Source organism: Xenopus laevis, chromosome 4L, assembly GCF_017654675.1.
Source record: "Xenopus laevis strain J_2021 chromosome 4L, Xenopus_laevis_v10.1, whole genome shotgun sequence".
Lineage (NCBI taxonomy): Eukaryota > Metazoa > Chordata > Amphibia > Anura > Pipidae > Xenopus > Xenopus laevis.
In genome coordinates this window covers 6,778,387-6,799,808 of record NC_054377.1, presented here as the reverse complement: position 1 = coordinate 6,799,808, position 21,422 = coordinate 6,778,387, and the positions used below count along the sequence as shown (strand labels likewise).

General features: G+C 44.7%; 1 protein-coding gene across 1 annotated transcript; it reads right to left on the bottom strand.

Annotated features, from left to right (window-relative positions):
• Window positions 1–2,639: 2,639 nt before the first annotated feature.
• On the bottom strand, window positions 2,640–20,244 carry api5.L (apoptosis inhibitor 5 L homeolog). The gene is given in 14 exon segments (NM_001093368.1): window positions 2,640–3,425; window positions 4,625–4,761; window positions 4,931–5,010; window positions 5,138–5,194; window positions 5,654–5,747; window positions 6,000–6,181; window positions 7,876–7,965; window positions 8,203–8,307; window positions 10,124–10,330; window positions 10,441–10,592; window positions 12,043–12,108; window positions 13,062–13,155; window positions 15,199–15,360; window positions 20,121–20,244. Coding segments are annotated over 14 exon segments (1,575 nt in total). The 5' UTR covers window positions 20,190–20,244; the 3' UTR covers window positions 2,640–3,345.
• Between the last annotated feature and the right edge of the window lie 1,178 nt (window positions 20,245–21,422).

The following is a 21,422-nucleotide window of genomic DNA, read 5'->3' as shown; positions in this document are numbered from 1 at the left end:
GCACGAACCAATTCAGAGTCAGATGTGCTGGCAGTGCTGGCTGTGTTAGCGACAGGTGGAGTGGGTGGGTTTCTACACGCTGCGCACACAGATTCAGACGAAACATTCTGAAATTTGGTGTTGCACGCTGCACATGCAAGGTAAGATATTTGTGTAGCCTTGCGAGAAGGTGCTGAGGACTTTGAGGTCCTGGGCTCCTCTGTTTTGTCTGCCATCTTAGTGGCAATACAGCCAAAACTCCTTAAGGTATACAAGTATAAAAGGAGGGGCAGGGGATATCCTGGCGCAGGACTTAGTAATAGAGCCTGCAAGAGAGAAGGGAGATGTTGATTATCCCAACTCCCCAAGACACGTGTGCAGCATAGAAGAAAACTCTACAGCCTAATGCGCATAAAAGCAGGTGGAGTTACTCGCCTGTAAATGCGGCAGAATAGGGTTATCCAACGCTCAACCTGTAGGTCCAGTCCGTAGTGGCTGCCAGGTCTGGACTGAGAATTAAAATAGGCCCTTGCATTTTAGTTACACAGAGGCCCGATCAGCCCACACAGAGGCCCAAACAGCCCCCACCAGCCCACTAAATACCGACTTTCTATGGGAACTTATAGCAGCCCCTCTGGCATTTGCCAGGACCCACAGATTGCCAGTCCGGGCCTGGTGGCTGCCGTGGGAGCGCCGCCGCCGAGAGACTGAGGAGCGCAGGAGATTGCCGGCTGAGGTACGAAGAACCGGAAGTGCGCGCTCGCTAGTTTTGGCGCCAGTGACGACTTGCGTGTCACCAACGCATGGCGCCCAGCAGAGAGAAACCGGAAGTGCGCGCCTATGTGCTGCACGCAGCGAAAAAAGGGGCGCCGCGTGAGTAACGCTTAGAAAAGTAAGCTGGCGCCCTTGGGAGGGGGTAGGTCGGAAGTAGTGAACCAAAACTACTCACCCAATCCGTCCAGCCGTTGGGTGCCTCTGGCTATTTGGATTCCCTGTAGATATAAACATAAATCCATGTACAGTGATAGAAAATGGATTATAAAAGCTGGTTCAGACCTCCGTGGAGCGGAAACACAGCTACAGGGAATGAAGGGAGCAAGCCTGCAGACCTCCGTAGAGCGGAAAGGCTGTTGGGCACGTAGAGTTTTTAGGATGGAACCTAAACAGCTGGTGGGACACGTGAGTGTAATCAATGGTCCCCATCTGTGGCATGATCTTAACCGTGGTCCTTGATCACTGCTCCAGCCACAAGTTTTCCTGTGTCTTCTCCTCTGAGGACACTAAAAGAAACTGAGTATAGTAGGAGGAGGCAGGGGATGAAGCCCAGAGCAGGAGGAGGAGTCAAAAGTTAACAAGTTAGTGTCCTTCTCCAAGCTGCAGGATCTTCATCCCCATGGTGCCTGTGTCCCCCAATTAGGCAAGAGAAAGATCCATTATCCGGAAAGCCCTAGGTCCCGAGCATTCTGGATAACAGGTCCCATACCTGTACTTGATCCCAACTAAGATATAATTAATCCTTATTTGAGGCTAAAACAGCCTATTGGGTTTATTTACTGTTTAAATGATTTTCTAATAGACTTAAGGTATGAATATCGAAACTACGGAAAGATCCATTATCCGGAAAACCCAGGTCCCAAGCATTCTGGATAACAGATCCCATACCTGTATAATAACACCAAGCTACAGTCAGGCTTGAGAAGCTAAACATGCCCCAATCTCCTTTCATAAGGAGGGAGACAACCTCTTCCGTGGGGCGACGTCCAATACATTTGGTTCAGGCTGAAAACCGGTTTCCCAGGACTTTACCACTTATGTTTTAAAGAGGTGGTTCACCTTTAAGGTAACTTTTATTAGGTTATAGAACGGCCAATTCTAAGCAACTTTTCAATTGGTTCTCATTTATTTTTTTATAGTTTTATGCCTTTTTCTTTGGACTCTTTGCAGCTTTCAAATGGGGGGGGTCGCCGATTCCCTTCTAAAAAATGAATGCTCTGTAAGGCTACAAATGTATCGTTACTTTTTATTACTCCTCTTTCTAGTCAGGCCTCTCCTATTCATATTCCAGTCTCCTATTCAACTTAATGCATGGTTGCTAGGGGAATTTGGATCCTAGCAACCAGATGGCTGACATTGCACACTGGAGAGCTGCTGAATAAAAAGCTAAATAAGTCAAAAACCACAAATAATAAAAAATAAAAACCAATTGCAAATTGTCTCAGAATATCCCTCTCTACATCGGACTAACAGTTCATTTAAAGTAGGGATGCAACGGATCCAGGATTTGGCCTTTTTCACCGGGATTCAGATTTGGCCGAAACTGAAATCACGTGACTTTTTGCCACGAAACAAGGAAGTAAAATTTTTTTCCCCTTCCACCCCTAATTTGCATATGCAAATTCAGAATTCAGCTGAATCTTTCGCGAAGGATTCGGCCGAATACAAAATAGTGGATTTGGTGCATCCCTAATTTAAAGGTGAACAACCCCTTTAACACTGAAACCCACTCTCTTCATACGCACAGAGCAATTGTGGGAGAAGGTGCCATTTAGTCAGACTCTCTCTTCCAGTTTACAGCTCCTGTTATAACAAGTCCCTCTCCTGAGGCGCAGGAAGGGGAACGCTGCACCTAAAAAGAAACAATAAGCCAAAAAAACAAAAGATTTAAAGTACAAACCCTATTTATTTGGCTCATGCTGAACAGAAGTGGAGGGAAAAAAAACAAAACGAGACCGATTGCTATCAGAGAACGATTAAATCTTGCTGAATGTACATTTAGATGAAATCCACCCCAAAAAAAAAAGTTTGCCCCATGGGATCATGGTCCTTTGTGGTTAAAAAAAAAAAATGCACTTGTTCCACATATACCCGAATTAATTTACACTCACTGCTAACCCTTAGATAAATAATTATAAACAAACTGTAACCTAGAAAATACAATAAAAATCCTTGAAATTCTGTTGTCTGAAGGGTCTGGGGGGGACAAGGACAAGGGCTGGCAGAGCAGAATCCCAACTGCCATTCACAATGACCTTTGAGATGGTTTTGGAAGGCAGAGAGGAATCACGGAGGGCTGTAATGGAAAACAAAGCCGTGAAACAGGGCAGTTACTGATAATGGACTGGTTATGAGAGGCCCCTCTGTTGTTCCTGCTCATCGTGTTATACAACAGGTCTCCGCAATCAAACCGATACACATTATACAAAAAATAAAGTAAACAATAAAACGCTGAATTGATAGAAAACGGCAGCTACATACAAAGGTAGAAAGAATGATTTTCTGTTGTTAATTCTGTAGCCAAAGGCAACTGTAAGGGGAGGGAGGTCATGAAAAAGTCCAGCCTCTAGTCAGGGGCAAATCTGTAGGTTTTCAGTAAATTCTTCCTCTGCTGCGGTTACCGCGCCCGCCCCATCCCCGGCCTCTGCCCCCCTGGAATCCTCCGCGCTGCTCTGTAGGATAAACAAGGAACAGGGTCAGTTGCGGATTACATGTAGTTAGAGGGGTGCTTCACCTTTAAGATGTTAATAAGAATGACTATTTCTAAGTGACTTTCCAGCGTTCAAATGGGGGTCACTGACCCCTCCTAAAAACAAATGCTGTGTAAGGCTACACATTTATTGTTACTTTTTATTACTCCTCTTTCTATTCAGGCCTCTCCTATTCATATTCCAGACTCTTATTCAAATCAATGCATGGTTGCTATGGTTATTTGGACCCTAGCAACCAGATGGCTGAAACTGCAAACGGGAGAGCTGCTGAATAAAAAGCTAAATAAGTCAAAAACCACAAATAATAAAAAATGAAAACCAATTGCAAATTGTCTCAGAATAGCCCTCTCTACATCATACTAATAGTTTACTCATAGGCGAACAACCCCTTTAAAGCAAGGAAAGATGTGATGCAGGAGCATAGCTATAGAGGAAGCAGACCCTGTGGCTGCAAAGGGGGGGCCACATAAGGGCCTAATTAATAGGGATGCACCGAATTAAATATTTTGGATTCGGCAGAACCCCCGAATCCTTTGAGAAAGATTCAACCGAATCTTGAATCCTAATTTGCATATGCAAATTATGGGTGGGATGGGGAAACCATTTTTTACTTCCTTGTTTTGTGACAAAAAGCCACGCGATTTCCCTCCCTGACCCTAATTTGCATATGCAAATTCGGATTTGGTTTGGTCGGGCAGAAGGATTCGGCCGAATCAGAATCCTGCTGAAAAAGGCTGAATCCCGGATTCGGTGCATCCCTACTAATCGAGTCATTTTAATATATATTGGCCTAGGGCCATCGGGAGGGGGGAGGTAGGCACACACTTCTTCTGTCTGCCTATCCCTAGTCAGCACCGCCCAGCCCCCCACCCACCAGCACCGCCCAGCCCCCCACCAGCACTCACTAGCTAGCATAGTTGGTTAAGCCCCAGGGTGGACATTCGAGTCTATAGCCTGAGTTGGCATTCTATATGCATGATGATCAGTCTGAACAAAGGCCAAATTAATAGATTTCTAATATTCTGAACAATTGGGATTGGTAATTTAGCCCCAGGAACACTGGAACAAAACTGGGAGAGGTGGCAGGGCATTCCCTGTTTAATTTCTGAACAAGAAATGGAAGGAAAGTTTTGACCCCATAAATTAGACTGCAGACTTACCATAGGAGAAAGCTCCCACACTGGCACTGTATTTGCCGCTGGGAGGGTTGTAGATCTGCCTGGAGTCTCTTTTTGGTCCTACTATTGGCTTTTTGGGCGGGGAAGTAGATGAAGTCTCGTCGCTCGTTCTCTTTTGCCTGGAAGTTAATAATAAAGTCAGTGATCAGCTCCATTCTATAAGTCTGTCTGAGGTCTCACACCACACACAAACGTATCTCCCCCTCCTGTTCGCGGTTAGATTTGGGAAGATGCAGTGACTTATTGCATGTAAACATTACACCTCTGTACTTCCAGGACTAGACATACCCTGAATCGGGAGTCCTCTGCACCGGCTTCCAGGACAGCGTCACTGTGCTCTTGTAGGAGGGAGGATTGTGGAACAGGTCCTGGAATAATAAATCATTGTAGCAAAAAATTATTTAAAATCCAAATTCCATGAGCCTCCCCCCTAAAAAAGTATAAGATATTCAACATTATTAGCACAGGGAACATTCAGAAACAGCAAAAACGTACCTTTATTAATACGTTGATGTTGTTGGTTATTTTCAGAGCAACGACTTTAATTTTGTTCTGTGGAGAACAGATAGAAAAGAAAGAGTGAAACCAAAAAACCTGAAAAAGAGACGCCAAAAACGATGAATATTCAGTAGAAATAGGAAACGAGTCAGTGTCTTGCACAGCTCCTGGTAGGGTCGGACTGGGATGTGTGAGGCCCATAAGGGCTGCAGGGCTGCTACTACAGGGAGCCCTACCCGTCACCCACTGCCAGCCCCTCCCCCAATGCACACTTTATCCTTTATCTCGGTGGAGGGAGGGTCGGACGTCGGTCTGGAACACGTTATCCTTTTTTGCACCTATCGTGGAGGGAGGGCCGAGCCTGGTCGGTCGTCGGTCGGCCGGGAGTCAGGTCTGGGTCGGCTGGGAGGGAATCTTGTCCCGCCAGCCCAGTCGGACCCTGGCTTCTGATGGGCGAGTGGGGTCTGCCAAATGAAGGGCGTTACAAACCTCTTATAATATGCAGTGCCTTACCTCTTCTGTTTTCAGAGCATCCCCGGATTTTCCCTGAAGGGCCAGGCGGAGCTGACGAATATAGACTTGGAGACCCCGAGCAAAGTACTGTAACCTGGAGATGGAGAAACTGGTCAGCTTCTTGTATGAAGTGTACAGGGAGCTCTGGATCAGGACAGGCCCCTCGTTTTGACAGTCTCTTTGCAGAACTATACCCTACTCTGAGTCTTATGTTGAGATCCATCTTTCATAATAAACACTATAGTCTGTATAAATAGGCCCCTCCTACACCAATAGGTCATTTCCTGTATTACAGCCCTTTATAATGGATTCTACGCAGTCGATTACAGGCAGTTATTATCATCACCTGATTTTGAAGTCTTTTAACTTCTCGGCGTCGACTTTAACGATGAGGAAATCCGGCAACTTTCTCCCGAGCTGGTGGAAACTGAACAGTAAACATTCGACGTAGCTGAACTGAAGTTTGGGCTCTTCATTAGCAGCAGTGTCGCCATTCTCAACCTCTTCAGGGGGAAGCGGCATGAATTCCTGTGTGGGTTGGAAGCGAGGGAGAACGTTATTGCTTATCCTGAAAATTATACAGGATGTTTTTTTTACTACAGGTACGGGATCCGTTATCCAGAAACCAGATATCAAGAAAGCTCCGAATTACACAAGAAAGCTGTCTCCCATAGACTTCATTTTATCCAAATGTTTAAAAATGATTTCCTTTTTCTGTGTAATAATAAAACAGTAACTTGTACTTGATTCCAACTAAGATATAATTAATCCTTATTGAAGCAAAACCAGCCTATTGGTTTTATTTCATGTTTATATGATTTTCTAGTAGACTTAAGGTATGAAGATCCAAATTACAGAAAGATCAATTATCTGGACAACAGGTCCCATACTAGTACTTTAAATCACTGCAAAGACATATTGCAAGTTGATACAGGTATGTGATCAGTTATCTGGAAACCCGCTATCCAGAAAGCTCTGAATAACAGGATGGTCGTCCTCCCATAGACTTCATTTTATCCAAATCCAGATTTTTCTCTGTAATAACAAAACAGTACATTGTACTTGATCCCAATTAAGATATAATGAATCCTTAATTGGCTTTATTTAACCTTTAAATGATTTTCTAGTGGGTTTAAGGTATGAAGATCCAAATTACCAGAAAACCCCAGGACCCTAGCATTCTGGAAAAGCTTAAGAAGTGTATTTTAAAATACTGAAAAAAATAAACACATATACAGGAAATTATACATTGGGTTTAAATGTTGCTTAAAAACGTCAATGTTTTAAAAGGTATTCCACAAATTGTAAAAAATGAAAACCAATGGCAAATTGCCTCAGAATATCACTCTCTACATCATACTAACAGTTAGGGGCAGATTTACCTAGGGTTGAATATCGAGGGTTAATTAACCCTCGATATTCCGCTGTCGAATGTAAATCCTTCGACTTCGGATATCGAAGTCAAAGGATTTACCGCAAATAGTTCGAACAATTAAATCCTTCGATTCAAAGGATTTGAATCCATCAATCGCACGATTTTTCTTCGACAAAAAAAAAAGATTGCAAAGCCTATGGGGACCTTCCACATTGACTTCGGTAGGTTTTAGGTGGCGAACTAGGGGGTCGAAGTTTTTTTTTTTTTAAAGAGACAGTACTTCGACTATCAATTAGTCGAACGATTTTAGTTTGAATCGTTCGATTCGAAGTCGTAGTCGAAGCCAAAAAAAAACATTCGAAATTTGAAGTTTTTTTTATTCTATTCCTTCACTCGAGCGAAGTAAATGGGCCCCTACATTTAAAGTAGCGATGCACCTAATCCAGGATTCAGTTTGGGATTCTGCCTTTTAGCAGGATTCCTTCTGCCTGGCCGAACTGAATCCTAATTTGCATATGTAAATTAGGGTCGGGGAGGGAAATCGCATGACCTTTTGTCACAAAACAAGAAAGTAAAACATGTTTTCCCCTTAACACCCCTAATTTGCATATGCAAATTAGGATTTGGTTCAGTATTCTGGCAAATCTTTTGTGAAGAATTCAGGGGTTTGGCCGAATCCTAAAGAGTGGATTGAGTGCATCCCTAATTTAAAGGTAAACACAGTGAATAAAGAAACTGTCAGACCCACTGCTTTGCCATTTTGGCTCCAATGCCTCATATTTTGGAACATATTCATTGCGAAACTTAAAACGTTTTTGATTTTTTCATTGGTAAATACAAATCGTACCAGTAACTTGTCGAACAGTTTGTTCAGATTGGATTCAAGTTTGTCCATGTCGCCACAGAAGGAGCTCATTTCAGCCAGCAATTTTAACACCTACATGGAAAAAAAAAAAAAAAAAGACATCATTGCACAGGATTAAACAAGGTACAAGGAAAAAGCAAGTATTTAAAGGGACACCGTCAACTGAAATCCGTTTCTCAAAAGAGCAAACAGAATTTTGATATTTGCTTTTGAAATCTGACATGGGGCTAGACATATTGTCAGTTTCCAAGCTGCCCCCAGTCATGTGACTTGTGCTCTGATAAATAGGAGACCCCCTGCCAGACTTACCTCTAGCTGGACATCAATGCTTTCAGCTGGGCTGGTGAGAGTGCTCAGGATGGGAAGCACTTGCTCACAGAAATAGGTCACAAATTTGGTGGAATGGACATTCTTCTGCAAATACAAAACAGGCAGGGTGAAGGTGAGAGAGCAGTGTGTGCCTTATGCTTCTTTAAATCAAACAAAACCCACCATGTCTGCTGAAGCCCTAGTGATGCAGCTACCTTAGAGCCCTCTGGTTACTTAAAGGAACAGTTCAGTGTAAAAAATTAAAACATGGTAAATAGATAGACTGTGCAAAATAAATAATGTATCTAATATAGTTAGTTAGCCAAAAATGTAATGTATAAAGGCTGGAGGGACTGGATGTGTAACATAATAGCCAGAACACTACTTCCTGCTTTTCAGCTCTCTAACTCTGAGTTAGTCAGTGACTATAAGGGGGGCCACATGGGACATAACTGTTCAGTGAGTTTGCAATTGATCCTCAGCATTCAGCTCAGATTCAAAGTCAACAGTTATGTCCCATGTACCCCCCCCCCCCCAAGTCACTGATTGGTTACTGCCTGGTAACCAATCAGTGTAAATCAAGAGAGAAGCAAAGCAGGAAGTAGTGTTCTGGCTATTATGTTACACATCCAGTCACTCCAGCCTTTATACATTACATTTTTGGCTCACTAACTATATTAGAAACTCAATACAGAAGGATCACTGCAGAAAGCATAACCACAGTGTAGCTCTGCTTCATGATAGAGGCTGGACTCCATGGTCTGGGTGCTAAATATGACATGAACTGGGGCTGCTCTGTAAGTCCACTTTATACACAGTGTGTTTTTCTATGGGAATTAAAGGTGTTGTTCACGTGTGAGTTAAATTTCAGTATGATGTAGACAGTGATATTATGAGACCATTCGCAATTGCTTTATTTTTTATTATTTGTAGTTTTTTACTTATTTTGCCTTTTATTCAGCAGCTGCCCAGTTTGCAAATTCAGCAATCTGGTTGCTAGAGTCCAAATTACCCTAGCAACCGTGCAAGAATTTGAATAAGAGACTGGAATATGAATAGGAAAGGGCCTGAATAGAAATAAGAGTAATAAAAAGTAACAACAACAACAAATGTGTAGCCTTAGAGAAAGCATTTGTTTTTAGCTGGGGTCAATAACCCACATTAGAAAGCTGGAAGGAATCAGAAGAAAAAGGCAAATAATTAAAAAACAATAAAAAAAAAATAACGAAGAACAATTGAAATGTTGCTTACAATCACTCGTTCTATAACATACTAAAAGTTAATTTAAAGGTGAACTACCTGCAAGAGTCTCCCAATAATACAGGTATAATTTACAATCGCAAGGTCCATGGTTCGTCCCATTAAACAGTGCCTGCTAAAACTAGCGCCAATGGTCCATTACAAACAATAATAGTTTATACTTGTGCACAAGCATCCAGAATATGGAGACGGATGCTTTATACAGGTATGCGATCCATTATCCGGAAACCTATTATCCAGAAAGCTCCAAATTTAGGAAAAGACCATCTTCCATAGACTCCATTTTATCCAAATAATGGAAATGTTAAAAAGGATTTCCATTTTCTGTGTAATAATAAAACAGTGACTTGTACTTGATCCCAACTAAGATATAATTAATCCTTGACTTTTTTAAATGGCTATATTTAATGTTTACAATATTTTCTAGTAGACACATTATGGAAAGATCCAAATTATGGAAAGATCCAAATTATGGAAAGATCCAAATTATGGAAAGATCCAAATTATGGAAAGATCCAAATTATGGAAAGATCCAAATTATGGAAAGATCCATTATCCGGAAAACTGAGCATTCTGGATAACAGGTCCAATACCTGTACCGGTCTTATCTAGATGGCAATTCGCAAGTGAATAAAGACAAAGCGAAGCAGAAGAAACGTACGGAAAACAAAGGCACAGCCTGCCGCATGCACTGGAGCAGTCGATCTACGGAGTCGGGATCTGCGGGGTTTAGCGTCTGATGAAGCCCCGCCTGTTCTGAAACCAAATCCACCAGCTGCTGTCTGCCACTGACTGTCTGCAGGTTCTTCAGCGCCGACAGGATCTTCATGAACAAAACAAACTCTTCTCCGGTGACGTCATACAGAACCTAAAGGGGAAACAGCATAAAGATCACACAGCCCTGATAATCACCATCTTTCAAAGCCCTTTACTTTATATATTCAAAGCCCTTTACATTATAAGTTCACAGCTTTATACCTTTTTAGACTCGGAGAATATGTAATCGTCCACTTCTTTCGTCAGGGTTTCCTCTGGAAGTGTTTTCATCTTGGTGGCCAGGAATTTGATTGCCCTCTCCCGCACGATATCTTCTCCTTGGAGAATTTGGCTAAACAGGCCTCCCAAGGTCCCTGAAAATACAGAAAATACAGACTCTTAAAGGGGTTGTTCACCTTCAAACACATTTTTCCGTTCAGTCGGTTTCAAAACAAAGATTTTTTTTCTAATTACTTTCTAATTTCTGTGTGTGACCGTTTTTCTAATATTGAAGTGTAAAGTTTCACCTTCTAAACCAGCTCTGGGAGGGAGAGGGGGGTCGCCGACTCTTTAACTGTTCTAAATTGATACATTTGTTCCTGTCGAGCAGAATCCGATTTTCATTCATTAGATTTGATACAATAGTTGCTAATATTCCACAAATACTGCTGAGAAATGTATCAACTAATTGTATCAACTAAATGTAACAGTTCAGATGCTCCTGGATCACTCAGCAGCCAGACTGAAATAGCAGAGACAGGAACGTTCAACTTTAAATGTTCTGCTTAGGAATAAAATTAGAAATCTTTCCTAAGCAGAAGAACATCAGAGCAGCCTCTTTCTTTCTCCTGACAACTTCCTTGACTACTTGCTGGTCAGACTGGTGGGAAACTGACCAGCAGGTGGCGCTGTTGTAACAAAATTCATTCATATTAACAGTACATGTATCCCTTAATATCTTGGAATTAAAAAAACATAAATAATGTACATTGCAAAAGTGCCTAGAATAGCACCTCATCAATTTTACACTTCTTTTTAAGGTTAACGTATCCTTTAAAGGGGTTGTTCACCTTTAAATTTAATTTTAGTATGATGTAGAGAGGGATATTCTGAGACAATTTGCAATTTTATTATTTGTGACTTTTGAGTTATTTAGCTTTTTATTCAGCAGCTCTCCAGTTTGCAGTTTCAGCCATCTGGTTGCTGATATGAATAAAAGAAGAGGCGAGGACTAAATAGAAAGATAAGTAATAAAAAGTAGCAATAACAATACATTTGTAGCCTTCTTTTTTTTTTAGATGGGGTTAGGGACTCCCATTTGAAAGCTGGAAAGAATCAGAAGGCAAATCTATAATAAATAATGAAGAGTCATATTCAGAGACAACTATGTAGCTTTGTATTCAGAAGCTCTCCAGTTTGCAGTTTCAGCCGTCTGGTTGCTAGGGTCCAAATGACCCTAGCAACCGTGCATTGATTTGAATAAGAGACTGGAGTATGAATGAATAGGAGAGAAGCTGAATAGAAAGAGGAGTACAAGACCAATATATTTGTAGCCTCATAGAGCATTTCTTTTTTTAGATGGGGTCAGCGATCCCCGTTCAAAAAAAGACGAAAATTCAAAAACTGTAAAAAAAAAAAAATTAAAAAAAAGGACAATTGAAAAGTTTCTTAGAATTAGGCATTCTATAACATACTAAAAGTTAGCTTAAAGGTGAACCAGTCTTTTAAAGCCACACGACTAAGGATGCTGGATTCCTGGACCGCAGCCTCGATGAATTGTAAACACTGCTGCTTTACAGACTTTATCAAACCAACGTCTCTTACCTTTAGCGTCCATCTTAAAAATGCTCAGCAGAGCGTTGTTCACCAAGTTGAATTCGGCAGAGTCATCTAAATGAAGGAACGAGAAGACACAAAGTTACCTTGCTGTCTAGATACAAAAATAAACGCAAGAGCAGGTTTGAAATAATGGGAAAGACACTTTAAAGGAGAAGGAAAGGCTAAAATTAAGTAAACTTTATCAGAAAGGCCTATATAAATACACCAGTAAACCCTCAAAGTAATGCTGCTCTGAGTCCTCTGTCAAAAGAAACAGCACATTTCTTTCATTCTATTGTGTACTCATGGGCTTCTGTATCAGACTTCCTGTTTTCAGCTTAAACCTCCAGGGCTACGGCTTGAGCATGCTCAGTTTGCTCCTCTCTCCTCCCTGCTGTAATCTGAGCCCAGAGCAGGGAGAGACTCAGGCAGGAAGTGGTCACACCAAGCTAATATGGCAGCTGCTATCCTTAAAGGAGAATTCAACCAGTAGTTCAACCCTGGGTAGACCCCCTCCCTCCTCCTACCAAGCCTATGTACTCACCCCTCTGAGCAAATTCTGGCCTTGGAGTTCACGGCAGCCATCTTCTTGTTCTCTGGTAACCTTTGTGTATTGACGGCATTTTCGGCGCATTCGCATCGGTTCGGGACCGGAAATTTACTCCAACTGCGCATGCGCCGAAACTTATGAAAAAGGCCGAAGAAAGAAGATGGCTGCAGTGATCTCCGAGGTCAGAGTCTGCATGGAGGGGTGAGTAAAAAATGAGGGGCATTTGCGGGGGGGGGGGGGGGTCTACCCAGGATATGGGGGAGGTTTTTTTTTTTTAAATATGGGTTGAATTCTCCTTTAACAAACAGAGAGAGCTTCTAGAGCTGTTACTCAGGTATGGTAAAACATTCTACAGAAGAAATAAAGTCTTATAGCTGCACTATTGTGGCTAATCTATTGGCAATAAAATGCTTCGTCAGCTTTCCTTCTCCTTTAATGTCCTCGCTTCCTAATTGAGATTGGCGTTATACGGCACCTGACTGCAGAAGCTGCGTTAGAATATCGGCTACGCGGGGAAGATTCTCTCCGGTGGCAAACTGTGACAGTTCTTTTATTGCCTGGCGACGGATCTAAAGATGAAATCGGAACAACAAAAAAAGCAAACGTTATGGTTTGACGGAGCCATTTGAAAGGGGGTATTTGACAGTAACCAGCGAACCCAACTTATCAGACAATTATATTATACAATGAAGGTTCTTGACCCACCAATAGAACATTTCGGGACATCCATTGTCATACACAGGTGGAAAGGTAACACTCACGGGGCTGTGTCTACAACAGCTGAGTAAACTCAACACAAACCTCAGTGGAAACGGAGCAGCAATATTTCATTACAATATATCCATACTATATATATACACATTACAATATATCCTTACTATATATACACACACACACATTACAATATATCCATACTATATATATTAACACTATATATACACACACACATTACAATATATCCATACTATATATACACATTACAATATATCCATACTAATACAACATAGTAAAAGTTAACTTTTAGTATGTTATAGAATGGCTAAGCAGCATTCCAACTGGCCTGTTTTTTTTTTTAATAGTAATTATATGTCTTCTTCGGACTCTTTCCAGCTTTCAAATGGGGGTCACTGACCCATCTACAAAACAAATGCTCTGTAAGGCTACACGTTTATTGTTATTGCTACTTTTTATTACTCCTCTTTCAATTCAGGCCTCTCCTATTCATATTCCAGTCTCTTATTCAAATCACCACATGGTTGCTAGGGGAATTGGGATCCCAGCAACCAGATGGCTGAAACTGCAAACTGCTGAATAAAAAGCTAAATAGGTCAAAGATCGCAAATAATAAAAAATGAAAACCAATTGCAAATTTTTCTCAGAAGAAGGCAAATCATTGAAAAAAATGAAGACCAATTGAAAAGTTGCTTAGAATCGGCCATGCTATAACATACTAAAAGTGACCTTAAAGGTGAGCCATAAAGAAACCAAAAAAAGTTGTGATTCCCTCCAAAAATCAGTCAATATTGTAAAAAAATACAAATGTTTATTGAGGCATGATAGATAGCGGCCTAACACGTTTCGTGGCTGTTGGGGCACTTGCTAATAGGTTGTGAACCACCACATAAAGAGAAGAGACAGCCCAGGGTAAGAGGTGACTAGAAGCACTGGGGGTGCCTATATTATTTATCTCTCTCTCTCTCTCTCTCTCTCTCTCTATATCTCTCTATATCTCTCTCTCTCTCTCTCTATATCTCTCTCTATATCTCTCTCTCTATCTCTCTCTCTATCTCTCTCTATCTCTCTCTATCTCTCTCTATCTCTCTCTATCTCTCTCTATCTCTCTCTATCTCTCTATATCTCTCTATATCTCTCTATATCTCTCTATATCTCTCTCTATCTCTCTCTATCTCTCTCTATCTCTCTCTATCTCTCTATATCTCTCTATATCTCTCTATAACACACAAAAGCCATGAATATCCTGTAAAATATATCCTTATAAACGGTGAGTTCTGATGTCATCAGTTATAAACGGTGAGTTCTGATTTCATTTCTGTCACATGACTCACCGAAACTTGTGTATTATAATAAATAAAGTACCCCCAGTTGCAAAATATGAGGATATTAGAAGTTACCTCGGAGTTTCCTGACCTTTATAAAAACACTCGGCCAAAGGCCGAGTGTTTTTATATGGTCATGAAAATCCTCGGTAACTTATAATATCCTTATATTTTACAAAAGGGGGTACTTTATTCACTATATAATACACAAAAGCCATGAATATCCTGTAAAATATATCCTTATAAACGGTGAGTTCTGATGTCATCAGTTATAAACGGTGAGTTCTGATGTCATTTCTGTCACATGACTCACTGAAATTTGTGTATTATAATAAATAAAGTACCCCCAGTTGTAAAATATGAGGATATTAGAAGTTACCACGGAGTTCCAACGACCTGTATAAAAACACTTGGCCTTCGGCCTCGTGTTTTTATATGGTCATGAAACTCCTCGGTAACTTATAATATCCTTATATTTTACAAGAGGGGGTACTTTATTCACTATATATCTCTCTCTATTTTTAGATCACAGATGTAAGGAATTGGTTCACTTACAGAAACATCCTCATCTTCACACAGGTCCAGCTGGGCATTGAGAGCTGAATCAGACAAGTCTGGGAAATGCTTGAAGAATTTAGGGATAAACTGGGCGGCCAATCGCTTTTCCTTGGCTCCTCCCTTTACTCCATCGATGATGACCTGATAGGCACTTTTGTGCTGGGAAAAAGAGAGAGAGAGATGATCCGTTATAGAGCGATAAATAGTGTGCACACGAGTGCAAGCAATGCCTTAAAGAAACACTAACACCAGAAAAGTCCAAGTAATTAAAATATAATATACTGCTAGCATGCTCTGGTGAAAGCTGTGTGTTTGCTTCAGAAAGACAACTATATTTTATATATACAAGCTGCTGTGTAGCCTTGGAGGCAGGAGAAAAGGCACTGGATACACAGTAGATAACCGATAAGCTCTGTAGTATACAATGGGATTCTTCAGAACCTGTTATCTACTATCCTGCCCCCATGGCTACACAGCACCTTGTTTATATAAACTATAGTAGTACTTATCTGTTATCTATTGTGTATCCTGTGCTTGAATGGCTGCCCCCATGGCTACACAGCACCTTGTTTATATAAACTATAGTAGTACTTATCTGTTATCTATTGTGTATCCTGTGCTTGAATGGCTGCCCCCATGGCTACACAGCACCATGTTTATATAAACTATAGTAGTACTTATCTGTTATCTACTGTGTATCCTGTGCTTGAATGGCTGCCCCCATGGCTACACAGCACCATGTTTATATAAACTATAGTAGTACTTATCTGTTATCTACTGTGTATCCTGTACTTGAATGGCTGCCCCCATGGCTACACAGCAGCTTGTTTATATAAACTATAGTAGTACTTATCTGTTATCTACTGTGTATCCTGTGCTTGAATGGCTGCCCCCATGGCTACACAGCAGCTTGTTTATATAAACTATAGTAGTCTTTCTGAAGCAAACACACCCATTTTACCAGTGCAGGGCAAGAGTACATTATATTGTCATTTCTTTAAAACAAACTTTTTGGTGTTACTGTTCCTTTAAATGAATGCAGCTGCTGCACGGTGACATGCGATGGTGACAGACGCAACAGCTGCGTGGGACTCGGGCTCATTTATAAACACTGGCAAGGTTTGCCCCATTAGCAGCCAATCAGCGATCTGCTTTTCATCAGCACAGTGAAAGCAAACATCTGATTGGTTGCCCCCAGGTTACTGCCCAGGTGCAACAGAGTTTCAACAAACGACAAAAGCAACAGCTGGCTCCATATGTTGTTTTTAAAGGACCAGTAACATCAAATTTTTTTTTCTTTAAAAAAAAATTGTTTGTATACAACGAAAAAAAACACAAAGACAAATGAAACTTTGAAATCGCTACGTCTTTATTAAGAAATAACTTACCGAAACTCCGCTTGCACTCCTCCTCAGAAAAGGCGACGATCCATCGTGCAGCGCCCAATTAATCCTCCCTGGCTATCTCCTATAAGGAAGGCAGGGAGGAGAAATCGAGCGCCGCACGATGGATCGCCTTTTCTGAATTGGAGTGCAAGCGGAGTTTAAAGTAAGTTATTTCTTAATAAAGACTTACTGGTCCTTTAAGGTATGAAGATCCAAATTACAGAAAGATCTTTTATCCTGAAAACCCCAGGTCCTGAGCATTCTGGATGACAGGTCCCATACCTGTACAATTAGCTATATACACAAGGGGCCCCATATTACTTAGAGGATTTTTTCTTTTGAAGCCTGAGCGTTAGGGCTGATTTTGCTGGCCCGGAACCCGCAGGTCGGCTACCGAAAAAACGTTTAGGTCTAAAGGCCACACATCCCCCTAGATCCTTGCATCTAACCCTGAGGTTACGGCTTCAGATTCAAAAGTGCAATAAGTGCCAAGATGACTCTAAAAGGAGTAAAAAAAAAAATCATAAAAAGTGCAGCCCCAGTCTATCGGCCGGATTTTACGAATGGCTTCAACCCCGTTGCCAAAAGGCTGGAGTGAAAGAGCTCAGTGCACATGATAAAGTAAATGAAAGTGCTGTGGATCAGTGATTATCAGGTTAACAAGCCCTGGGGCACAAAACTCACGCTCAAAATCATACGCTGGCCCCGAGAGAATCTCTGCCGCATCAGTGATTTGGGACCACCATGCACCCCCCACACTGAGAAAAACAGATACTAACTGGATCTGAGCCAAAAGGCCCATAAGCAAATTGGGACACAGGTCTCTTGGGCTCCCCAGCTATGGGGCTGCTCATTCTTGGGGTCGGGCAGCAACTTTGGGGTGATTTGTAATATATTCACAAATATATAAATATTCATAGGGCCTTATAATGAAAAGTCTGGAACTACAATGCAAGGACAGGAGCTACTGAGTGACTACAGTTCCCAGCATCCCCTATTAGTGGCACAGGCAAGAGGAGTAGGGTCTGATCAGTGTTGGGTAATGTGAGGGCAGGGGTATAAGACTACAGAGGGGTGAGGACAACACACAGGGGTAAAAAGGCAGGAATACTTTATCTACAGGCCACACTGACCTATAGCTGATGTAGCTGCTGGGACTGCTCTCCCGCCTGTGACCCCTACTCTCCAGCATGCGGCTTCAACTCCCCGCCTGTGGCCCCTACTACTCTCTCGCCTGTGGCCCCTACTACTCTCCCGCCTGTGGCCCCTAGGCTGTGGCCCCTACTCCTCTCCCGCCTGTGGCCCCTACTCCTCTCCCGCCTGTGGCCCCTCCTGTGGCCCCTACTCCTCTCCCGCCTGTGGCCCCTACTCCTCTCCCGCCTGTGGCCCCTACTCCTCTCCCGCCTGTGGCCCCTACTCCTCTCCCGCCTGTGGCCCCTACTCCTCTCTCGCCTGTGGCCCCTACTCCTCTCTCGCCTGTGGCCCCAACTCCTCTCCCGCCTGTGACCCCTAGGCTGTGGCCCCTACTACTCTCCCGCCTGTGGCCCCTACTACTCTCCCGCCTGTGGCCCCTAGGCTGTGGCCCCTACTCCTCTCTCGCCAGTGGCCCCTACTCCTCTCTCGCCAGTGGCCCCTACTCCTCTCTCGCCAGTGGCCCCTACTCTTCTCTCGCCAGTGGCCCCTACTCCTCTCTCGCCAGTGGCCCCTACTCCTCTCTCGCCAGTGGCCCCTACTCCTCTCTCGCCAGTGGCCCCTACTCCTCTCTCGCCAGTGGCCCCTACTCCTCTCTCGCCAGTGGCCCCAACTCCTCTCTCGCCAGTGGCCCCTACTCCTCTCTCGCCAGTGGCCCCTACTCCTCTCTCGCCAGTGGCCCCTACTCCTCTCTCGCCAGTGGCCCCTACTCCTCTCTCGCCAGTGGCCCCTACTCCTCTCTCGCCAGTGGCCCCTACTCCTCTCTCGCCAGTGGCCCCTACTCCTCTCTCGCCAGTGGCCCCTACTCCTCTCTCGCCAGTGGCCCCTACTCCTCTCTCGCCAGTGGCCCCTACTCCTCTCCAGACTGTGGCCCCTACTCTCCAGACTGTGGCCCCTACTCTCCAGACTGTGGCCCCTAATCTCTCGCCAGTGGCCCCTACTCCTCTCTCGCCTGTGGCCCCTACTCTCCAGACTGTGGCCCCTACTCTCCAGACTGTGGCCCCTACTCTCCAGACTGTGGCCCCTACTCTCCAGACTGTGGCCCCTAATCTCTCGCCAGTGGCCCCTACTCCTCTCTCGCCTGTGGCCCCTACTCCTCTCTCTCCTGTGGCCCCTACTCTCCAGACTGTGGCCCCTACTCTCCAGACTGTGGCCCCTAATCTCTCGCCAGTGGCCCCTACTCCTCTCTCGCCTGTGGCCCCTACTCTCCAGACTGTGGCCCCTACTCTCCAGACTGTGGCCCCTACTCTCCAGACTGTGGCCCCTACTCTCCAGACTGTGGCCCCTAATCTCTCGCCAGTGGCCCCTACTCCTCTCTCGCCTGTGGCCCCTACTCCTCTCTCGCCTGTGGCCCCTACTCTCCAGACTGTGGCCCCTAATCTCTCGCCAGTGGCCCCTACTCCTCTCTCGCCAGTGGCCCCTACTCCTCTCTCGCCAGTGGCCCCTACTCCTCTCTCGCCAGTGGCCCCTACTCCTCTCTCGCCAGTGGCCCCTACTCCTCTCTCGCCAGTGGCCCCTACTCCTCTCTCGCCAGTGGCCCCTACTCCTCTCCAGACTGTGGCCCCTACTCTCCAGACTGTGGCCCCTACTCTCCAGACTGTGGCCCCTAATCTCTCGCCAGTGGCCCCTACTCCTCTCTCGCCTGTGGCCCCTACTCTCCAGACTGTGGCCCCTACTCTCCAGACTGTGGCCCCTACTCTCCAGACTGTGGCCCCTACTCTCCAGACTGTGGCCCCTAATCTCTCGCCAGTGGCCCCTACTCCTCTCTCGCCTGTGGCCCCTACTCCTCTCTCTCCTGTGGCCCCTACTCTCCAGACTGTGGCCCCTACTCTCCAGACTGTGGCCCCTAATCTCTCGCCAGTGGCCCCTACTCCTCTCTCGCCTGTGGCCCCTACTCTCCAGACTGTGGCCCCTACTCTCCAGACTGTGGCCCCTACTCTCCAGACTGTGGCCCCTACTCTCCAGACTGTGGCCCCTAATCTCTCGCCAGTGGCCCCTACTCCTCTCTCGCCTGTGGCCCCTACTCCTCTCTCGCCTGTGGCCCCTACTCTCCAGACTGTGGCCCCTAATCTCTCGCCAGTGGCCCCTACTCCTCTCTCGCCAGTGGCCCCTACTCCTCTCTCGCCAGTGGCCCCTACTCCTCTCTCGCCAGTGGCCCCTACTCTCCAGACTGTGGCCCCTACTCTCCAGACTGTGGCCCCTAATCTCTCGCCTGTGGCCCCTAATCTCTCGCCTGTGGCCCCTACTTTCCAGTCTGCGGCCCAGACTGCGGGTGTTAGAGTAGCGGCCCCAGGGAGCGAGTATCGGGCCCCACAAGGGAAAATGAGGGAAACTCGACCTCACCTGCCCCACGTCGTCCTTGGCGTCTGCCAGTATCCCATAGCTCCGGTATAGTTCCTCCACTGTGGCCATGGCTGCGGCTATTCCCGAGTCTGTGCGTCCGGCGCTTCGTTCTCTTTCAGGCCTCACACTCTCCCGGGCTTGCGTCGCACTGCAATAGGCCAGAGAGACACGGGAAAGAGCAGATGCGAATACAGAACTGAGACTGCACGGCGCAGCGCCACCCAGCGGCTCCTGATTAAATGACTCACTGCTTCTGAATCCGGATTGAGACAGCGGCACCCAGCGGCTCCTGAGGGGATTGCTTGTCCTGACATGCGCAGTGCAGAGACTGAATGAGAGCGGCGGCGCGCTGCTGTACTACGAGGACTAGGTTCCCGCGCATTTTGGGGCATTGTGGGTAATTTCTAGTTAAATGGGCGGTTCGCCTTTTTAATATGTCATAGAATGGCTAATTCTAAGCAACTTGTCAATTGTTCTAGTTTTTCAATTACTTGCCTTTTTCTTCTGACTTTTCAGCTTTCAAATGGGGGTCGCTGACCCATCTAAATAACAAATGCTCTGTAAGGCTATTGTTATTGCTGCTTCTTATTCCTCCTCTTTCTATTCAGGCCTCTCCTATTTATATTCCAGTCTCTTATTCAAATCAATGCATGGTTGCTAGGGGAATTTGGACCCTAGCAACTAGATGGCTGAAATTGCAAACTGGAGAGCTGCTGAATAAAAAGCTAAATAAATAGCATAAATTATAAAAAATAAAGTTATTGGTGGTGCATGTTCGGGAGGAACAGAAGAGGAAGATGGAAGAGAATATAATGGGGATTAGCAGAAGGGGAGAAAAGGAGAGAAGATTCGACATAGACCGGAAAGAGAGAATGAGAAAAAGGAAGAGAAAATTGGGAAGGGGAAAAAGCAGGAGGGAAGACTGAAATTGTAGCGACTCACCCTGGTGGTCTAGTGGGGACACCCGCAGCCCTAGTCCTCTTTCCTCAAGTGCCGAGTTATGGCGCGCAGCCTATGTATTCCGGGTTTATGTGTCGGCCGAGTGTAGTCATCACGCCCCCCTACTCCTCAAGTTGGTGACTCCTACTCTCCAGGCTACTCTCCAGGCGGTGGCTCCTACTCTCCAGGCGGTGGCTCCTACTCTCCAGGCTACTCTCCAGGTGATGGTCCCTACTCTCCAGTCTACTCTCCAGGCGGTGGCTCCTACTCTCCAGGCGGTGGCTCCTACTCTCCAGGCTACTCTCCAGGTGGTGGCTCCTACTCTCCAGGTGGTGGCTCCTACTCTCCAGGCTACTCTCCAGG